Consider the following 18,036-nt stretch of genomic DNA (forward strand, 5'->3'; position numbering starts at 1 on the left):
TAAAAGATTAGCATGTTACCTCCATTCACTAGCATGCTTCCTTAATTGTTGGCCAACTTAACATCTGAAACGTTGTTTAATAATAAGTTTGAGAATTGAATAAATTTTTCTTTATTTTAATATATCATATCTTTGCATTATTCTCTTAGGCTAACAACTATTACCAAGCGTGTTTATCACTAAGTAAATATAACTATATTTAATACATAGATATAACCGTATTCATATAAGTTGGTATCGACTTCTGAGCTTAAGGTCCTAACATTTACAGGAATAGATTAGACATGTGTAACACTAAACCTATAATGACATTATGTACAAATTAAAATCGATAAATCAAAAAATAAGCGAAAATCTTTGATAATTCTTTGAAAATGGAAGATGTTTAAATTAACATGAAAATATAAGTTTATAAACGGGCTATATAAATGGTGTTCAAATTTGTTCAGTCTAATTTTTAGTTTTATAAGAAACGAAATTTGGCCAAAACTAACAAGTTTAAACACAGACTTGATTAAAAATCATGGTTTTACATTCAAGTGTCTCTTCATTAAAAAGTTAAAACATATATATTGACATCGAAAGATTTGGACAAAACAAAAAAAGGTAAATTCTTTTAACGAAAACAAAGGAAATAGCTTAAGTAAATGCATCTATCTTTCAGTCTAGATCACCTATACTCGTTTAGTTTGAGCTGTTAGTGTATAGTAAACGTTTGCCATTATTAGTTTCTTAAGACTAAATATTCTATGCTTGATCGCATCGTTGTCTGCTGCTAGGTGTGAGTTCCTCGTCGCGTTGGCTCTGAATAATACAATGTGGCTATTCTGCGTCTATCTAAACTAGGACTATGCTAGACTAAGGGCTGAGACTTGCGTACATTTCCTTTGGATGCGGTGCCCGAGTGCTTCTACGACTACGACTAAAACAAACTGCTCTGCTTGGCTAGGCTGCAGCGGTGCAGGGTCATGGTGCCTCCCGGTTGGATGGCGAGGGCGTGAATCCCAGGCGGCGGCGTGGTCACCGGACCCCATGACAGCCGCTTTCAGTTGGGCCTCAGCGGCAGCATTCCATAATGTTGCTGCTGTTGCTGCATCATCATCTGCTGTTGTTGTTGTTGCTGCTGATGTTGCTGTTGCTGCTGCTGTTGTTGCTGCTGCTGCTGTTGGGTGGCCACCGCTGGTCCTTGTGAGGTCGTGTAGGTCACGGCACAGGTGGAAGGCTGAGATACTACCACTGGAGCACTCACTTTTCGCTCCGACTGGGTGCGAATGGGTTGCGGGTGGGCTGCATTTGGCTGGGGCGGCGGGGCATACATCAGCATGGGCGGCGGCGGAGGCGATGGCTCCACGCTGGGATGACGAGCCGGTGGTGTGACCGCTGAGCCATGATACGAGCCATAGGAGCTGTCGTCCGACTGAGCCGACTGTCCGCGATTCCTTGGTCCCGTCACGCCGTACAATTGCTGCGGGTCACGCCGATCGTACTTGTGATTGCCGTCCATGGGCGTGGGATTCGTGCGGGTGCCGTAGACCGGCTGGAAACCTTGTGGTTGCTGCTGAGGATCAGGCATCATTTGCGGAGGAGGTTGCAACTGTTGCTGCTGGACTCCCATGTTCGGCTGTTGCTGCTGGAGCTGTTGCTGCTGTTGTTGCTGCTGCTGCTGTTGGAGCGGCTGTTGTTGTCCTCGCATGGAGCCACGCATTCCGTAGATACTCTCGCTGCGCTGCTGCATCTGATTCTGGACATTCTGGTTCTGGAGATGCGAGGATTGAGGAGCAGGGGCCACCTGTTGCTGCTGCTGTTGTTGCTGCTGCTGCTGCTGTTGTTGTTGCTGTTGCTGGGTGCGCATAGGATAGAGACTCTGGGCGGGCACCAGAGGACCTGGACGCGGAACAATGTCTCGGTTGATGGCCGTATTGCTCTTCGCGTACACGGATTGCGATCGATTCAGGTTGCTTCTGGTCAGAGTGGGCGAGCGGCAGTAGAGGGAGCGGGTTCCGCCATAGAGCGGCTCCTGCTGCTGCTCGTACTTCGAGGAGAGTGGAGGAGCCGTGTACAGGTTCTGGCAGTAGTTGCCCTGCCCGGGATTAGCCACCACCCCGGTCATCTGACCCATATTAGCGGCTTGGTGCTGACCATTTCCAGGCGCCTGAGCACCGCCATTGCCGTTGGACTGACCACGTGGGTACGTGCCCTGCGACTGCTGGTACTTGCTGGGCTTCTCGATGTCCATGTCGTAGTTCAGCTCGTCCTCCGAGTGAATCGAACTGGAGTCGTTGTCGCTGCTGCCCTTGGTGTGGCGCATGTGTCGGCGCGAGTTGAAGATGTACTCGTACACAAGGCCGGAGGCCATGCCACCCACCAGGGGTCCGAACCAGTACACCCAGTGGTTGTCCCATTTGTTCAGCACAAACGAAGGACCCAGGGAGCGGGCTGGATTCAGGTAGGGCATCTGCAAGAAGAGGGCGAAGGATACGGTTAGTTGTCTGACAAATTAGGAAAGTATTTCAGGGGTTGCATAAGTCAGCAGGCAAAGTCGCTTATGTCGTTTCAAGAGCTTTAGCTTGGAGAATGCTGCACATTTTCCATCAAAGGCCACTTGTGGATAAAGTTGGGAAACAATGCAAGGGACATTTTCTCTCAAAGACTAGATGAGGATAAATTGTTTTAAAAATGTAAATGGCACAAGAAGTCCCTTGTGCTCTTATGATATCTTTAACATAAAATGGTTCAAACTGTCAAGGGATAACTAGTCGTTCTTAGCATGAGGGCTTTACTTGTATTACTCTTGGTCATTTTACTGTATGCAGGTCATGAAAATTATCATATAAGTTAAGAGTTCAAGATATATAAATTAATTAAATGACTGTTATTTGTACTTATGTTGAAATGTAATCCACAACCGAAAATGAAAGTTATTGAGCAACTAAACCAGGATCAGCATTAAATTGTGAAAAATAAAGAACAGATAAAAATGGGACTTGTGTGGAATTATCCAATCAATTCTTTAAAGAAAAATCTCTAAACTCTTAATGACTGTATGCTAGACCCTAAACGAGACCTAAGACTGCGTTTTTCTGCAAATCGCTTCGTCGTAATTCAATCCGCGGTCGATATAAACTCGACTTTAATCGGTTTCCCCTCAAGAGCTTAGCCAAGTCATCGCGTCTCCTTTGAATGCCGCCACAAACTGTCCGTTATGCCAACAATGCGGCTCAGTCCTGGGAGTCCGTGTGCTAAATTAATTATCTCCTCCCTGCCCGCTCGACCTTCCACCATCCCGAGATTAAACTCTCTACCTGAACCCAGTTTATCTCGTCCGTTGTCATGCTGCGATTTTGCACCATCAAAATGACAGAGTCAAAGTCGGCAGGTGCGTTTCGGTTGTTTGTTTTCGGTTCGGATTCGGTTTTGGCGGGTTCTGGTTTTCAGATTTCTGCCCCGGCATCGGCATTCCTGGGCCTTGGGATTTCAACTTAAGTGAAGTCAACTTACCGACACAAGGCAGCAGGCACTGTAGGCAGCTCCAATCGAGGCGGCCGAGTTGCCCATGAACTTCTTCATGGGATCCGTGGATACGAAATAGCACAGAACCACCAGAAAGGTGAGGATGAATTCCACTCCAAACCTTTCCCAGGCGGCCAGAGCAGCGAATTGTGAGATGGCGGCCTGCAGATTCCCCTGGTATCCTGGCACCGTTACTCTGCAAAATGGAATACTAAAGAAATGAGAATTTTTTATAATTGGGGTTCTAAAATCAATAATATATTTGTGTAACATGCTTTCGGGTTTAACACTATAAATTTAGGTTTTGGAGATTTTAATTACACAAATACTAAATAGTAATAATAATAATAGTAATAAAAAACATAATACAATATAATAGTAATAAAAAACATAATACAATACGAAATCCCAAAAAAAAATTGGTTTTGGACCAGTCATAAAACAAACAAACATTTGATAAAAACGGCAGATCTGATTGATTCGTGTGCAAAGTTTTTGTAGCTAAATGTCGATGACAATTTATTTTATTTAATATTTACGGCTCTGACAGTTTGGTAATCAACCCTCCATCTCCCCCTCCATCTCCCCCCTGACCGAAATCAACCCCATTAATCTGCTGACACATGAACTGCCTCAACATCATTTAGATTGTCAAAGTTTCAATTACCGAGTCGTCAAAGTTGCTGAGCTGCTTTGGGTCAAATTTGCGATTTATGGGAAAATTCAACTGCCGGATAATTTGTTTCCTGATGCAGATGCAAAGTTCTTCAAAAGCCTAATATATTACGGTGTTCAAAAATTTGATTGTTGTCACAGGCAACGGCAGCTCCATAGGACAACATTTTGCAATGCGAGGCAAAGTAAATATTTTCGTAGCTGTACCGCAATCCTTTACCTGGCACCCAACCACACTCATCCACCCACTTTGCGAATTCCGGAAATAAATTCTTACGGAATGCACTTAAAAGTACTTGAGCAAATGGAACTCCTGGCAATGGGAAATTGCTCTGAGATCCGGCTGCAGTTGGGATTGAGGTGCTAAGTGTGGGCTATAGTCATCTTTGTGGAGCGGCTTAGTGGGCATTAGGCGGCATTAGAAGTCCCCGGCACAATGGATTCCACTGTGCCCACAGCTGCTCCTGAGTCTTGATTAAAATTTGATCGCTTCGGAAAACATTTTTCCATCGGGCGGACTTGAAAGTGCTCCTTGTTTGCTCATAAATCTATAAAGTGCTAATTTCACAGGGTACGAGTGACCAAAACCACTCATCCACACGGATAAACAAACACTCGATTGGGTGGGAAGCAACTAAGTAGCCGGAAATGGCAGAATGTTGGGCGGTTTCAGAGCCTTTCAGCAGCTCTTCCTGTGCAAATTGTTTGCGGAATAAAAAATGCCAAAGGCAAAGCTAGGAAACTTGAACTGGGAACAGGAATCGTTATCCTTATCCCCAAGTGGGGATGAACTCTAGCCCATTTCTCGCACTAGTTGCCACCGCGTATCCGGATGAAAGGCGAATTGCGGACTGCGAGCTGCGGATTGCCATGTGTCATGGGCCATGTGCAACGCCCTCGGTTTGGTTTGGTTTGCTTTTCGGTCTTGTCGAGCTTGCGGTTGGCTTTCTGGCTCGCTGGGAAGTCGGGGGACTGGGAATGGGGACTTTGCACCAAATCAAATTATGACACGAAATCACTAAATGCATTTTCGCATCGCACTCGATTTAAATCAAAATAAACATACACGTTTTATGGGATGCCAACGATTTGTCAGTTGTTATTATTGATTTTATGTCTGTATTTATGTTCTCGGCTTGATTTAGTTGAAACCTTATTGAAAACTAAAATATTAACTAGAATTCGTTAATTGTAACTTCAGATGGCATAATATTCATGTATTTTTAAGAACAATAAAACTTAACACCAGATTCGAAAATTATTAATAGTGAATCAAATCAAATTGTTCAGTTTTTTTATGAAATCCCTCTTTGTTTCCATCTCACAGGTTTTATATAAATGTCGGCGACATAACTGTATAACTGGACCACCTGTGCTGGATTGCAAATAGAATCAGGATGCAGGGGCCAAGTGAAGGCGACCGGAAGCACAGGCAGGATGCCATTTCCAAGCCAAGTGCGATAAGGCAGCTGGAGGAAGAGCTACTAGTGAAAGGGGAACAAATGTACTGCCGTACGGATTCAATAATTGAATTGCCCATGTGACACGAATTGATTACGATTTCGATTTCTACAAACCATCCCCTCGACTACAGGAAGTGCATTTCCATGCTAGATCCGAATCAACTGGCACACTATGAGAATAATTATATATATTATATAGTTTTTGGGAAAAATCAAACAGATTTAAGTTCCTGATTCATGACCAGAATTAAGTCTACGTTACCTAGGCATATTCCATGATTATTGTTTTGATTGTAAGATTTATACTTTTTTCATATTGCGATCCTGATCATTAGATAGAAATACCTCCGCTGTTTTTTAAAGTATAGTACTGTAAGAGCTATTAGATTAATACTTTTTTAAAGGTATAATGTTTGATCAATGAAGGCCAGCTGTAATTACTAATCAGTGATTCTTTATCCCTTTTTCCCCTCAGTGTAAGCCTTTATCTCTCTTTTCGTTGTCCAGTCCGTTTCGGTCCATTTTGCTGCTTAAAATTTAAATTTGTTCGGTTCGAAATCCTGTTTTCTGTTTTCTTCGTGTATCCTCGGCAACAGTAATTTCTGTTTTGGGCAGCAGGTGTGCGCACAGCATTTTTTCCAGCTGCTCTTCGAATGACCAACCAGATCGCAGAAGCGGCTACTCCGGCGACACGTGTTTGATTTCAAGTTTCCGCACCATGCATCCTGCGCAGGCGCAGCACCGAAGATTGAGCCTGGACAAAGGCCCATCCGATGGAAATGTTAATTATGTTTTTCTGCTTTCTGGTTTCTTTGCTTTACTGTCTTTGGCGGCCTCTACCTGATTTTTATCTTTCGACATTTTCAAAGGCTACTCGCATTTTTGGAACGTGCTCGGCGTGCGTTCTTCGAACCAAAAAAAAAAATGAAATTGAGAACGGGAGGAAATCATTGAAATGCGAGGAGCAGCCAAAGACTATTCAAATATTTTTGAGCCGGATATTGATACTCAAGTCCATTTCCCTCCTCCCCCGCATAATCCCCATTCCAAGTACTGCACTGTTTTTTTAAGCGTTTTTCGCTTTAGGAAAGATATTGAAATTTAGACTGGGTTTTATCTACTCAGCTCGGTGGTATTTTCTGCCACTTGGCCACATGTGGCATATGCGTCGCAATTAGGGTAAGTGGCAAGAGACATGTGACATCTGAAAAGCCAGGAGCAGGAAGAGCAGCTGAAGTGGCGGGTCCTTGGGGTGTGGGTGTATATGAATTGCCCCCACTAATGCAGACGATTTTTAACATGTTGTTTATCGCACATTGTTTTACTCCGGGTAAACAAAATAATTGACATTTCCTACTAAAACACAGTGAAAGAACATGCAATTTTGTTGTTAACATTACTTATGTAAGCGCCTAATTTATATTTTGTAAACCATTAAGGTACTTAATATAGAGTTCCCTCATAAATAAATACCCATAATAATAATGAATTCATTGGTTAAGAAGATTTGTATTATGATTAAGCTAAGCCTGAAAGGGTCTCATTTAATTTTATTTGATACCCTGAAGCTAAAACAAAATCACAGAGCAAATTAGCTTTAACGCCCTTCATAAAATCACAACGATTTCTCCGAAAACGCCGAGCCCAGCTATAACCTACATATAAAAGCTGAATCTAAACCAATTAATCAGCACACAGGCAGCTGTAGAGATGGAGTCCAATTCTCGTTTTTTAGTCCTCTCTTAGGGAAACATATGTTCCGACTAAAACACAACGTGAACTCATCGGACCCTAAGAAATCCATATCAGCAGAGTACAAAAAACCCGAACCTGATCGCAGTGGCAGCAGCTGAAACATGTTTCTTTGCTCCTCGACTTCGCCCCGACCCCGTTCTCCACCTCCTGATTCTCCCGCACGGATCTGTAGAAAGTAAAGATGCCAACGCACTTAAAAAGAGGCATCCCTGAGGGTCGGAACAGATGTCGAGCAGACAATCGGGACGAGGCATTAACATTAACATTGCTCCGAAAAGGAGTTCAACGGCAACAAAAAACTGGAGCGACGACATTTGAAAAATTGCTGCGCAGGCGTAGATATTTCCCTTCCTGCGATTCCATCGTCCTGCGATTGCTGGCTACAAAGGAAAAACCCTGACAGGCAGTAGGTTTTTTTGGATGGAAAGTGTGCGTGCAGATCCTTGGGCCTGGGTCCTTTATCTAGGCAGCACAAAGAAATCAGTTTTCGAAGCGGGAAATCACTGCGCAAACACCGGAATATAGGGGCAGATGTTTCTCCGGCAGATAGACTCCTAGCTACCTGCGTCCTGTTGCCTGCAGGTGCGTGTGGATGTGTGTATCTGTGCTGCTAGGTTACCTGCACATTCCGTTTATAGAATTTCCCTTTTCTACGCATTTCACGCTTCCTGTCGAGAGTCCTTGTTGTACAGTCATCGCCCGAAAGTGCGTTTCATCTGTCTCTATCTGACTTATTCCGTCGTCCTGCCACCCTGTCCCTGTCTAACAACCTTTCCGCCTTGATTTACGACCTGGCACTTTGAACAGCCTGTTGGATTTAATTTGAGACTCTTCAGTTTGTTTTTGGGCAAATCCACACGCAGATGCAAGATGTCCTTCGCAAAATGCAGTAATTGCTGTGGTCAGGCGTACAAACATATACAGATTTCAATACATTGTTGCAGGCAAAAATGAAAAATGAATTCCTGTTTAATTGACTTTGATGTGCTGTCGTTGTCTTAAACAAAATAATGCATTTAATGCAAGGCTTAATATTTCATCAATCAGTTGTATTACTGGTTTATTGGCGGCTTTTTGAAGTCTGCAACTGTTTGGGGCGTGTTTATTTAATTTGTTTCCGATCGAAAAATAGAATATTTTGTTTTAATAATAAATGCATCTTAATGATCTTAACTCGAAAGTTTTTCCCAATGGTGCTTCTAACTATATTTTAATGTTGAGTTTAAATAATGTTGCGTTGTTAGTAACTCCCCAAAATCTTTAAATGTTTTAAATCAAAAGAAATTATATGTTGATATATAATATAATAATAATATATAATATAATATGTTCCATGCAATGTATGTCTCTGATTGTTGGTAGAAATATTACTAATAAACTTTGCTCAATATATGGTTTTATATATAATTAAAAACTATTTAAAACAGTAGGAAAAACAATTGATTTCATGAATCATTACTCACCCATAAAGGAGCGCGGCTCCAGCGATTCCTCCGCCACATTGGGCGGTAATGTACATGGCTGCTCTGATCGGAGATATAGATCGCACTACGCAGAGGGCGATGGTGACGGCGGGATTGATGTGGGCGCCTGAGGGGGAGAAGTACGGAAAGTAGCTTTAGATACTTGAGGCAATCATTTGGGGCCACCCAACGGGAAAACCGTTAAATATCACTTTGACACTTCTTCGGAAGGCAATGGGGAATGGGAAATGGTATGGGGCAGCAGATAACATCATAACTTAATGCTCAGCCAATTGACTGTGAAAAAATAGGGAATCTCGAACCACAAAATGGGGGAGTCGAAGGCAAATCAACAACACATGTTTCAAAAAGCTCCTTCTCCTTTACTTTGGTATTACTCTTTTTTTTGTGGAGACGTTTAATTGCCTTGAATGTCAACGCAAATGAACAAATACATAAATACCAGAATAAATGCAAGGGAATAAGGAAAAATAAGTGGAGGAGGAACTTGGCCCGGGGCGATAAGATGCCGAGGAGGCGGAGTAGGTGGAGCCGCACTGAGTGCATTGCCTTTTCGAAAATATAACAAACAAAGAATGGGGTTCGTGTTCTGTACTGACTCGCCGCTTCAAACGGGAGTTTCCCACGCAAGTCCAAGGGCCCCAAAAACACTTGTCGCCCTGTTTTGTTGATGTTTCTGCTCTTCTTTGTTGTCTCCCTTAACTTACCCGAGATGTGGAGGAAGCACTGCGTCAGGGTAGCCATCGCCAGTCCGGAGGCCAGAGCCGTGGCCAAAAGCACGGACGACACACTGGCACCCACGCCAACGCCCGCGGCGGCACCGCAGACGATGAACACGTAGAGGAACGAGGCCAGACACTCGCTGATGATGGATCTGGAATGGAGGAGCAGGGTGGGCCCTGGGTTAGGATGGTTCCGCAACTGGGTTTGGTTTGCATGTGGCTCCTCCGACTGCATGTGGAGTGCGTACAGTGGATATCGGTTGGGAACGACCATGATTAGAAAATCTTATGAGTAAACCTATTTAAATCAGTCTAATAGCTACAAAACATTAGAAAACGGAGTTTGACATTTTAAATTACCTTAAATGGTACTTAAAGGTCAATAACTTTAAAATTCAGAAAAGTCTCTCTCGTTTAATTGTATAAAACCATTAAATCCCTTAAAATTGAAAACTTTAAAAAAATGTATTGATTTTTGCAACTTTAAATAAAATAAAAATCTTTGAAAGTAAAATCAGTACCATGTTTTTAAACTTCGTTAAAAAAAGAGCAATTTAAACACTTCTTAATTATAAGATAAGTTGAGGGGGTTTTAGTTTAATTAAATGATATAATTGACATAGTTGCTTGGAACATGTTTTAAAGTTCCGAAGAGCCAATTTAGCTGATAATTACTGTACTGCACAAATCAAGTTGCACACAAAGCCCTTTCTTGTTGCCCTCAAGCACTGCAGTGACAATTAAGCAGGGGGTGTTTGAGGGGCGGGGTTGGGAGCGGGACATGGAGCGGTACGGGGAGCGGTCTGATGAGCAGCTGCAATGCCGCTGATTCCAGTTGGTTCCCTCTGGACGTGAGGGGCCACTCGGATTCGCGTTGAACTCAAAAAGCGGAGTCCGCGGCACGATAACGAAAAATCAAACAAACCGAAGTGCTGATGAATTTCCATAAATTCATAAATACAGAAGTTTGGTTTTGCTGTCGTGCTTCTTTAATTGGAACTATGTGCATTCCTATGTGCACCCCAGCTCCTCTGTCCCATTAAATTCAAGTTTTTTTCATGGTCAGTCAGGGGAAAAAATAATGCCAAAGTGTCGCTTAGTTTACTTAAAATTTTTCCGCATGACATGTCTCAAAAACATTCTCATTGCCCCTGGCTAGGATTTAATTACTCCATCAGCTCGTGATGAAATGTTAATTATTTGCAAGTTCCTTGAGCCAAGGACTTGGTATGTGCCACAAAGTGCTCGAAACTTTGCCCGTGTTTAGTTTGGCGATTATCTTGATGATGTCGTCTTGAGAACACTTGGATTTCAATTACTTAGAGTTCATACAAAGCCAGATGACATCAAACAATTGCCATCTAAAGTTGAGCAAATTGAAAGCAAGTGCAGATAATGACGATGAAAACAAAAGGTTCAAAGTATTTTACACACGGAAAAATGCGTTTTTTTCAAAACGAAAACGGCTCTATATATAAGTAATATAGTATTAGATTTCTGAATGCTTGTTATATTAAATAATAGTTTTTTTAAATTAATAGATCTCGTAAAACAGATGTAAGCTAAACATTTAGTATAAGTTTTGCTTAATTCCTTGTCAATTCCTTTGATTATTCATTTATGATTATTAATAACTTTTTGAAAATTAGCACTTTTTTCCTTGCCAGTCTAAGACCTTTTTTCATAATTTCTGGTGGGATTTTCCAACCAAGTGATGGGACAGACTCACCTCCAAAACTCCAGCGTGCGAATCTCGGCCTGCATGTTGCGCTTGGGTGCCTGCAAGGTGCTGGACAACCGATTGTTGACCCCATGGCCTCCGCCGTGCGAATCCTTGCGCATCGCCTCCAAACGCTCAAACAACGTGACGATGTGATAGTCGATGTTGTGCTCCAGCGGCATGGTGTGCAGACTTTCGTCGGCCATCGCGGATGCGGAATGCGATTTGTTTATGTTCTCTAATTAAGCTGACGAAGTGAGCTGAACACGCGACAAGACGGAGAATTTAGCGATTTTGTTGGTTCAGTTAGACACACATTTCGCACTCTGCAAATTGCACTCAATTTATGTCAATTGACGAGTTTTGTAACCTCTTCGACCGATCCGTGGCGATGTTTCGATGACTATGACTTCGACCCGAAAACACGTCCGTAGTCAAGCGCGAGTGGTGCACGAATAACCGAATATCCGAAGCGAGTCAGGTTAGTTCGTCGCAGCCCTCAGGAACAAGTTGAAGTTGCAACTCACCACCACCACCCTGCGGCGGCAGCGACTCAACTGCCCACTCCACCGACGCAGTGGTGGATTCACATCCCCAGCACTGAGACAAAAACTAAGTGGTTGATTCAACTCTATAGTATAATTATTGGTTTCAACGTAATCTTTATTGATATCATTTATATCACCAAGTAAGAGTTCAGTTGCATAAACTTATATACCCCAAAAACAAAACATTTCCATAATTTTCAAGACTGTGTTTAAATAATAAAATCTATTATTAAATACTAAAGAAATACCCTTGGATCTATAGATCGAGACTACTGGTTAAGCTGATCAAGGATATATTTATTTTATAGGAGCGGAAATGTCTCATCTCTAAAATGCCAATACCACCACTCATGATACAATATTTTTATGTTATTGTATCATGACCACCACTCATCCATTGGCCATTGAATATTAATATTAATTTCAACCCAAAACTTGCAGTGCAACGGAACGGAATGGAAACAGAACGGCAGGTCCTGTCAACCTGTTGGTACATGTGTGTGGTGGTTTGTATCCACCACCCATTGGCAACATAATCATAATCATAAGTTTGTAAGTTAATTGCGCAGCTCTGATCGATACCACAGATTCCTGATTCCCTAAACTCGAACTATGGTCCGTAGTTGATGATGATTATTACGATGATGACGGGAAACTCAGGCAGCTGGCTGGTCCGGCAGCCGCTTTCATTGAAAGTATTTCCCTTTTTCGACACATTAATGAAATGTAAAATAATCTGGCTCGATGGGCAAAAGTTCGATTAGACGGAACGGGATGCAATTTTTGTGGTTACTCATTATAAAGTATTACCATGAACCTGGTGTTGGTCCCATGACCAGCACACTTGACTACACCAGGAAAAATCTTAGTATGCATTTTTTGCACATAAATATAAGGTATTATGGTAAGCTTTTCAAAATTGTATTCTAAATTGAATTTTAAAAAATATGTCTAAGTATTGAATAAAATACATTATTATGAAACTTATTTTCTCCCTACCCATTTAACATAATTTATTTATTTAATTCAGTAATTGGGTAATAACAGTATTATTTTTCATGGTTTGAGTAAGGGAAGTTCTTCAGTAGGTGAGTACGTCTAGTAATACGGTCGTAATATCTACATTTTTTTGGTGTATCAGCGGGTCAGAAACTCCAAAGGAAACAGCCGAAAATCCCATCTTCGGTTCACATTTTACGCATCACTAAAAACTATAATTATGAGCCCTAACCACTTGATACCCTTACCTGTCAATTGTCAAGCTGTCCCCGTGTGAGTGACTTTTCAAGCTCAATGAGCTGTGAAAGTTAAGAAATTATGTTCGGCACTCGGGGGGCAGAGTGAAATCAATCACGCAGACTTTTTTGGCCAGCCTACAAAACTCACCAAAGGAAAGGAAAGGAAAGGGGGAAGGAAAATCCCAAAGGCGCAGAAATTTCGACACTGTTCACTTGGTTTTTTCGCAAACGCCGCAAAGGGGGGCGGGCAGGGGCGTTGGAAGGACGTTGCCTTATATGGCACGACGGAGAACCGAACCACGATGATGATAATGGTGATGATGATGCGGAGGAGACGGAGACGACAAAAGGCTGGCTCTTCTGGCCTCTGAGCGTGGGAATTTTTTTGCACACTCTCTGTGTTTTTTCGCTTGTTTTTACCTCGAGGTCGCACGGGGTCGTTCCTTTGGCCGGTCGAAGGTAATAATAAGATGTTTTGTTTCAATCACATCGTCGCTTGATCATCGTCATCATCATCATTGTCGCAGTTTCTTCTGCTCGTATGCATACAAGCAAGCTATCCCCTTCTGCAGCCATGGACGTAATCAAAATTAATTCGTTGGTGTACAAACAAAATTTTAAACTATTTAATAAATAAAATTATTTTTAAAATTATAAAATAAAATAATTTGGAACCAGATACCACCATCCAATAAATTATAATCAAATTTATTTGAAGTAAGTGTTTGTTACCTAAGACAGATCGTGACACATCAACATATTAAAAGGAATTTAAATATATTTTTGATTAAAGTAAGGAAAGTAAGTTACATTATCAAGAACAAGAAAAGATTTTATGTGTCAATTAATTTAACATCCAGGAAATCGTTTCTATATCAATATTAATAATTTTCAAGAATTTCCAAAAATTTTATATTCTGGAAGGAGTAATTTTATTCCTTTGGATACGCCCATGCCTGTATTTATCGTGCCGTGGGATAAAACCAGTAAACGAATACACTCATCTCATTTTGGATCCTTTCTTCTTCTTTTTGGTGTTTACTGTTTTTTGTGGAGGAGCTAAGAAATTAAAGATAAAGGAGACATTCATAGCTTTTATCCTTTATCCTTCTTTGCTTCTCGGTACTCGAAAGAACCAGGGATATGTTTTTTCGTTTATCTTTAGATATAAGATTAATACTGCAAACGAGAAATTAATAAAAAGTGTAAAAATGCATTAACCAAATAATTATTTAACCAGAGAAGTAAATACATATATGCATACATAATTTTGTTTTACTGGATACCTCATAGTGTGGCAACTATCTTTCGCGTTGTTTTTTATTCCTTTCGTAGTGGTTTTTGCATTACACATCTAAAAAATAAATACATTTCAATGAAAAAAAATTTCTTTTTATTTTTCTAAAATGTTATCAACTATAAACCTAAAAATTGTAAAATGATGTATTTATCATTAAAATCTTTTCCCAAGTATTTGGTTTTTAATATAAACTTTTTTTGGGGTGTTATAGAAAATAGATTTTATGCAAACCATAAAATTGAAGGTATAACGTAGTTTATTTTCGTGAATGCTATAAAGAAATTGTTTTATTCATTTCAGTGTAATAAGCGGGTCGTGGGTGAGAAAGAGGATGGCTGAACTGTTTGGGAATTCTCTTTAGTGCAGGTTGCAGCAGTTGAAAATGGATATGGAGATGGAGATGGTGTCACGATGCCTCGCCTGCTGGGGCCACAAAAAGGGAAAGGGGCCTGAGAAAAGTTTCCCACTTTTCGGGAGGCTGTCGAAGGGGCAATCAGGCGGCAGTATCCCCACAGAGCGTGCGCTGATATCATTATTAGAGATATGCGAACCGAACCGATGAACTGTTGCTCGTGTTCCCTATATGAGGAGCTGATTTATGGGTGCCCTGCAACTTCTTTGGCTGGAAAACGAAGCCGTGACTTATGAGTGGATAAAGCGTGAGTACCTGTCCAAGTCCCTCGACCTACAACTCCAATCTCCCCATCTCGGGATCTCCGGCAGGTAACTGGCCTTGCCCAGATGGATCGCTGACTCTGCTGGTTATTTTGCCAAAACTTAACAAGGTCAATATTTTTGTGTGGTTTCCCTGTTATGTGGGAAAAAATCACTGACTGAGAAGCGGAGGCGTTGTGCAAGAAATAGGGGCGGGGCTTCTCGAATAGAACAGATTTTTAAAAAGGTGGATAATTAAAAATGAAATTTTAAAGTTAAGCGTATTTCTTGGCAGAACAGCTGTTCCTTACCTTTCAATTTCATGGCAAATTCTTAAACTTTTATACAAAGAACAAAAAAAGGGGGATTTCTGGGTACATTTGGTAAGTCTAGCTTTTTTAGTGCCTGATTTTGTTTGGTTTTTAGGAACATGCTGAATCGACTTGGTTGGTCATGCTAATAAAAAGTATATATTCATTACAGAGCCGCTTTCTTATCTCAATAAAATTCAATGTACCCCTTTCTCGTTTCAATAACAAGTTTTAAAAACACAGACTTGTATGACTAGACAGTTTTGCTCATGCCCTTAAACCCTTTGACCTGCGACAATGAAAAGCAGTAAAATCTAATTCACATGATGCTGTGAACATCAGCATATGCAAATCCAGAGAAAGACACGATTTCTGGGCTGGGTTAGGGCAAAAAAGTCCCGAATCGAAGGACTTGCAGCCGGTGCTCGACACGTGCCCCACTTGCAACCCTTTCCCAGTGTTGGCCGTCGTACTAATGATGCGGCATTATTTTGCATATGGACACGGGAACAGAGCGTTTCGCGTAGAAGGGTTAAGGTCGAAAACTGTCCCCTAATGAACTGAAACATGCTCGACTGCTACAGTTACGATAATTTATGCGTGTGATACAACCATTGACTCGGGTCGGAGGATTCGGATTGTATACAATCCTAAAGGATTGTTGTCAGTTATTTTGTTGCAGCAACGGACTGATGGCTATGATCTGCCATCGCAATTAAACCAAAAAGGGTTAGACATCAGCTTTTTTCGAGCTCCGGGATGAGGAAGTTGTGGTGGTGGTGGTCGGAGTCCTGCACTTGTAGACTCTGAGGTTCCCTGGTCATCCGACACAGGTGCGAAAGTTTCAGTGATTGTGGTTTGTGGAAGTGAAAGCCAGTAAAACGGAAGGTTAGTACACTGGAAATAAAACGGATTGCAAATATTTAGTTATTTATCGCCAATGAAAACTCATTTTTATTCAAATTTATAATGCAAATGATGGGATTCATATGGAAAATTGTTACTCTCAATATTCTGGTATAATAATTCATTCACCAAGAGCAAATCAATGTTCCGCTATCCTCTAAAAGCGCAAAACTAAAAAAGCTTAACTGAATGTATTGTAATACTTCATTAAATTTAGACCTATATAAAAGCTAAATGCATCATGATTTATTTTTAAATATTATTGTTTTTACTTCCCATAAATCAATGTTTTTTTAGTGAAGAAAAAGCTTGTTAAAACAAATGATATTTATTACCCTGATAATAAAATCAAATCAGATTATATTAAGCTCATTTTTATACTTTTGCGGAAGGAATTTAGTCAAAAGTTTGCAAGGCAGTGAAATTGAATTTAAAACATTTTTATGTTTAACCCCCACTAAAGACCATCGCCCACATGCTAGACTTTTCATTTATTAGATGGATGAAAAACAACCTCCTGACGTTAAAAACTCTAAAATGGTCCCCGATCATTAAACGCACAGATTCAATTGTTTGTCCAGAGGAGCAATCCATAAAAACGTCCGCAGTACTGCAAAAAAATGGCCAGAAAACTGCAAACTCAATCGCAATCAATAGACCGCCTTGAACAAATCGATTTTCGGTTATTAGCCGTCACACAGTCATTAAAAATTTTGACAGATTTTGACAATTTATTGACGTTGCCAGTGGCGTGCACAAAACACGCGGCAAACAACAACAATTGAAAATTTACAGAATCAAAAACGGATTCGCTGCCAGCGTTTGACCTGTACAAATTGCAAAAAGTGGACAAATGTTTGTCCTCCCATCTGCAACTTTCAAGTGGTTTCCACATCCACATCTCCTCGATTTTGTATCAACCCCCGGGGCGCGCGATAATTTGATTAATTGAAAGTCAGACGACCTTTTTTTGCGGTCTCTGGGAAGGGGTAGTTTCGAACTCGGTGTTTCGGGTGGTTCGAGGTTGGAGGAGGGTGCTTCTGCGGTCGGTGGCGTGAGTAAACGATCCCCGGTCGCCTCAAGTAGCTCTATTGTATTCACATTAGCGGGCTTAGCCAACCCCCGACTCGGTTTTATTCGAGTGTATCTATTTCCAATCTGACCGTTTTTTATGCCTGCTTTTTTGGGTAAAATTTAAATATCGCATTACACACAGACACTTGATTTTAAAGCCCGCCCGACCGCATTCAAATGTTTCACTTGTGGTCGGGGTTTGGGTGGGTCAGGTTGGACTCCCTGGACAATTTCCTAACATGTGTTTTTCATTGAAAAATTTAAATCTGTTGTCTGCACTTGATTATGCGATAAACTGGGCTGTGGTTTTGCTGGGACTCTCGGTTTCATCTGCTTTTGGACAGTTGCGTAATTGTTTTTCGCTTGAAGGGCTTCCAGATTGGTTGAGACCAAGGGTTAAGGAGTTTTCTGCAATGGAGATATTTTGGAACTGGGACCGGACATCATCTGCCACGCACTTGAACATATTTTACTTTTTTAACAACCTTTTTAGACTTTCTTTAGCCAAGAAATAATGGCTTCAGCACACAAGTTGAAGTAGACCAACAATTTATTAAGCCACATGGGTACTTTAAAGTACGAGAAATTATTAAAATTGTCTTTCTGAACCCCAGTTTAGCTGTAAATAAAGTTATATAGCTATATGTGGTATTCGTGCATGTATACTGAACTATAA

The 18,036-nt window shown here is 41.2% G+C and overlaps 1 protein-coding gene across 2 annotated transcripts; it reads right to left on the bottom strand.

The window, feature by feature from the left end:
- Window positions 1-144: 144 nt before the first annotated feature.
- Window positions 145-11,784, bottom strand: LOC108044562 (neurogenic protein big brain). 2 transcript variants are annotated; one of them, XM_017123613.2, is made up of 5 exons: window positions 11,339-11,784; window positions 9,595-9,761; window positions 8,867-8,993; window positions 3,499-3,721; window positions 145-2,455 (listed from the first exon to the last, which is right to left on the bottom strand). In XM_017123613.2, exons 1-5 carry the CDS (start codon window positions 11,533-11,535, stop codon window positions 1,046-1,048), a joined length of 2,124 nt encoding a protein of 707 aa, XP_016979102.1. In that variant the 5' UTR covers window positions 11,536-11,784; the 3' UTR covers window positions 145-1,045. The 2 variants fall into 2 exon arrangements, with proteins under 2 accessions (XP_016979102.1, XP_016979103.1); XM_017123614.2 differs by having other exon boundaries at window positions 146-2,455; window positions 3,499-3,706.
- Window positions 11,785-18,036: the final 6,252 nt, after the last annotated feature.

Source organism: Drosophila rhopaloa, unplaced genomic scaffold (assembly GCF_018152115.1).
Source record: "Drosophila rhopaloa isolate 14029-0021.01 unplaced genomic scaffold, ASM1815211v1 contig_2, whole genome shotgun sequence".
Taxonomy (NCBI): domain Eukaryota; kingdom Metazoa; phylum Arthropoda; class Insecta; order Diptera; family Drosophilidae; genus Drosophila; species Drosophila rhopaloa.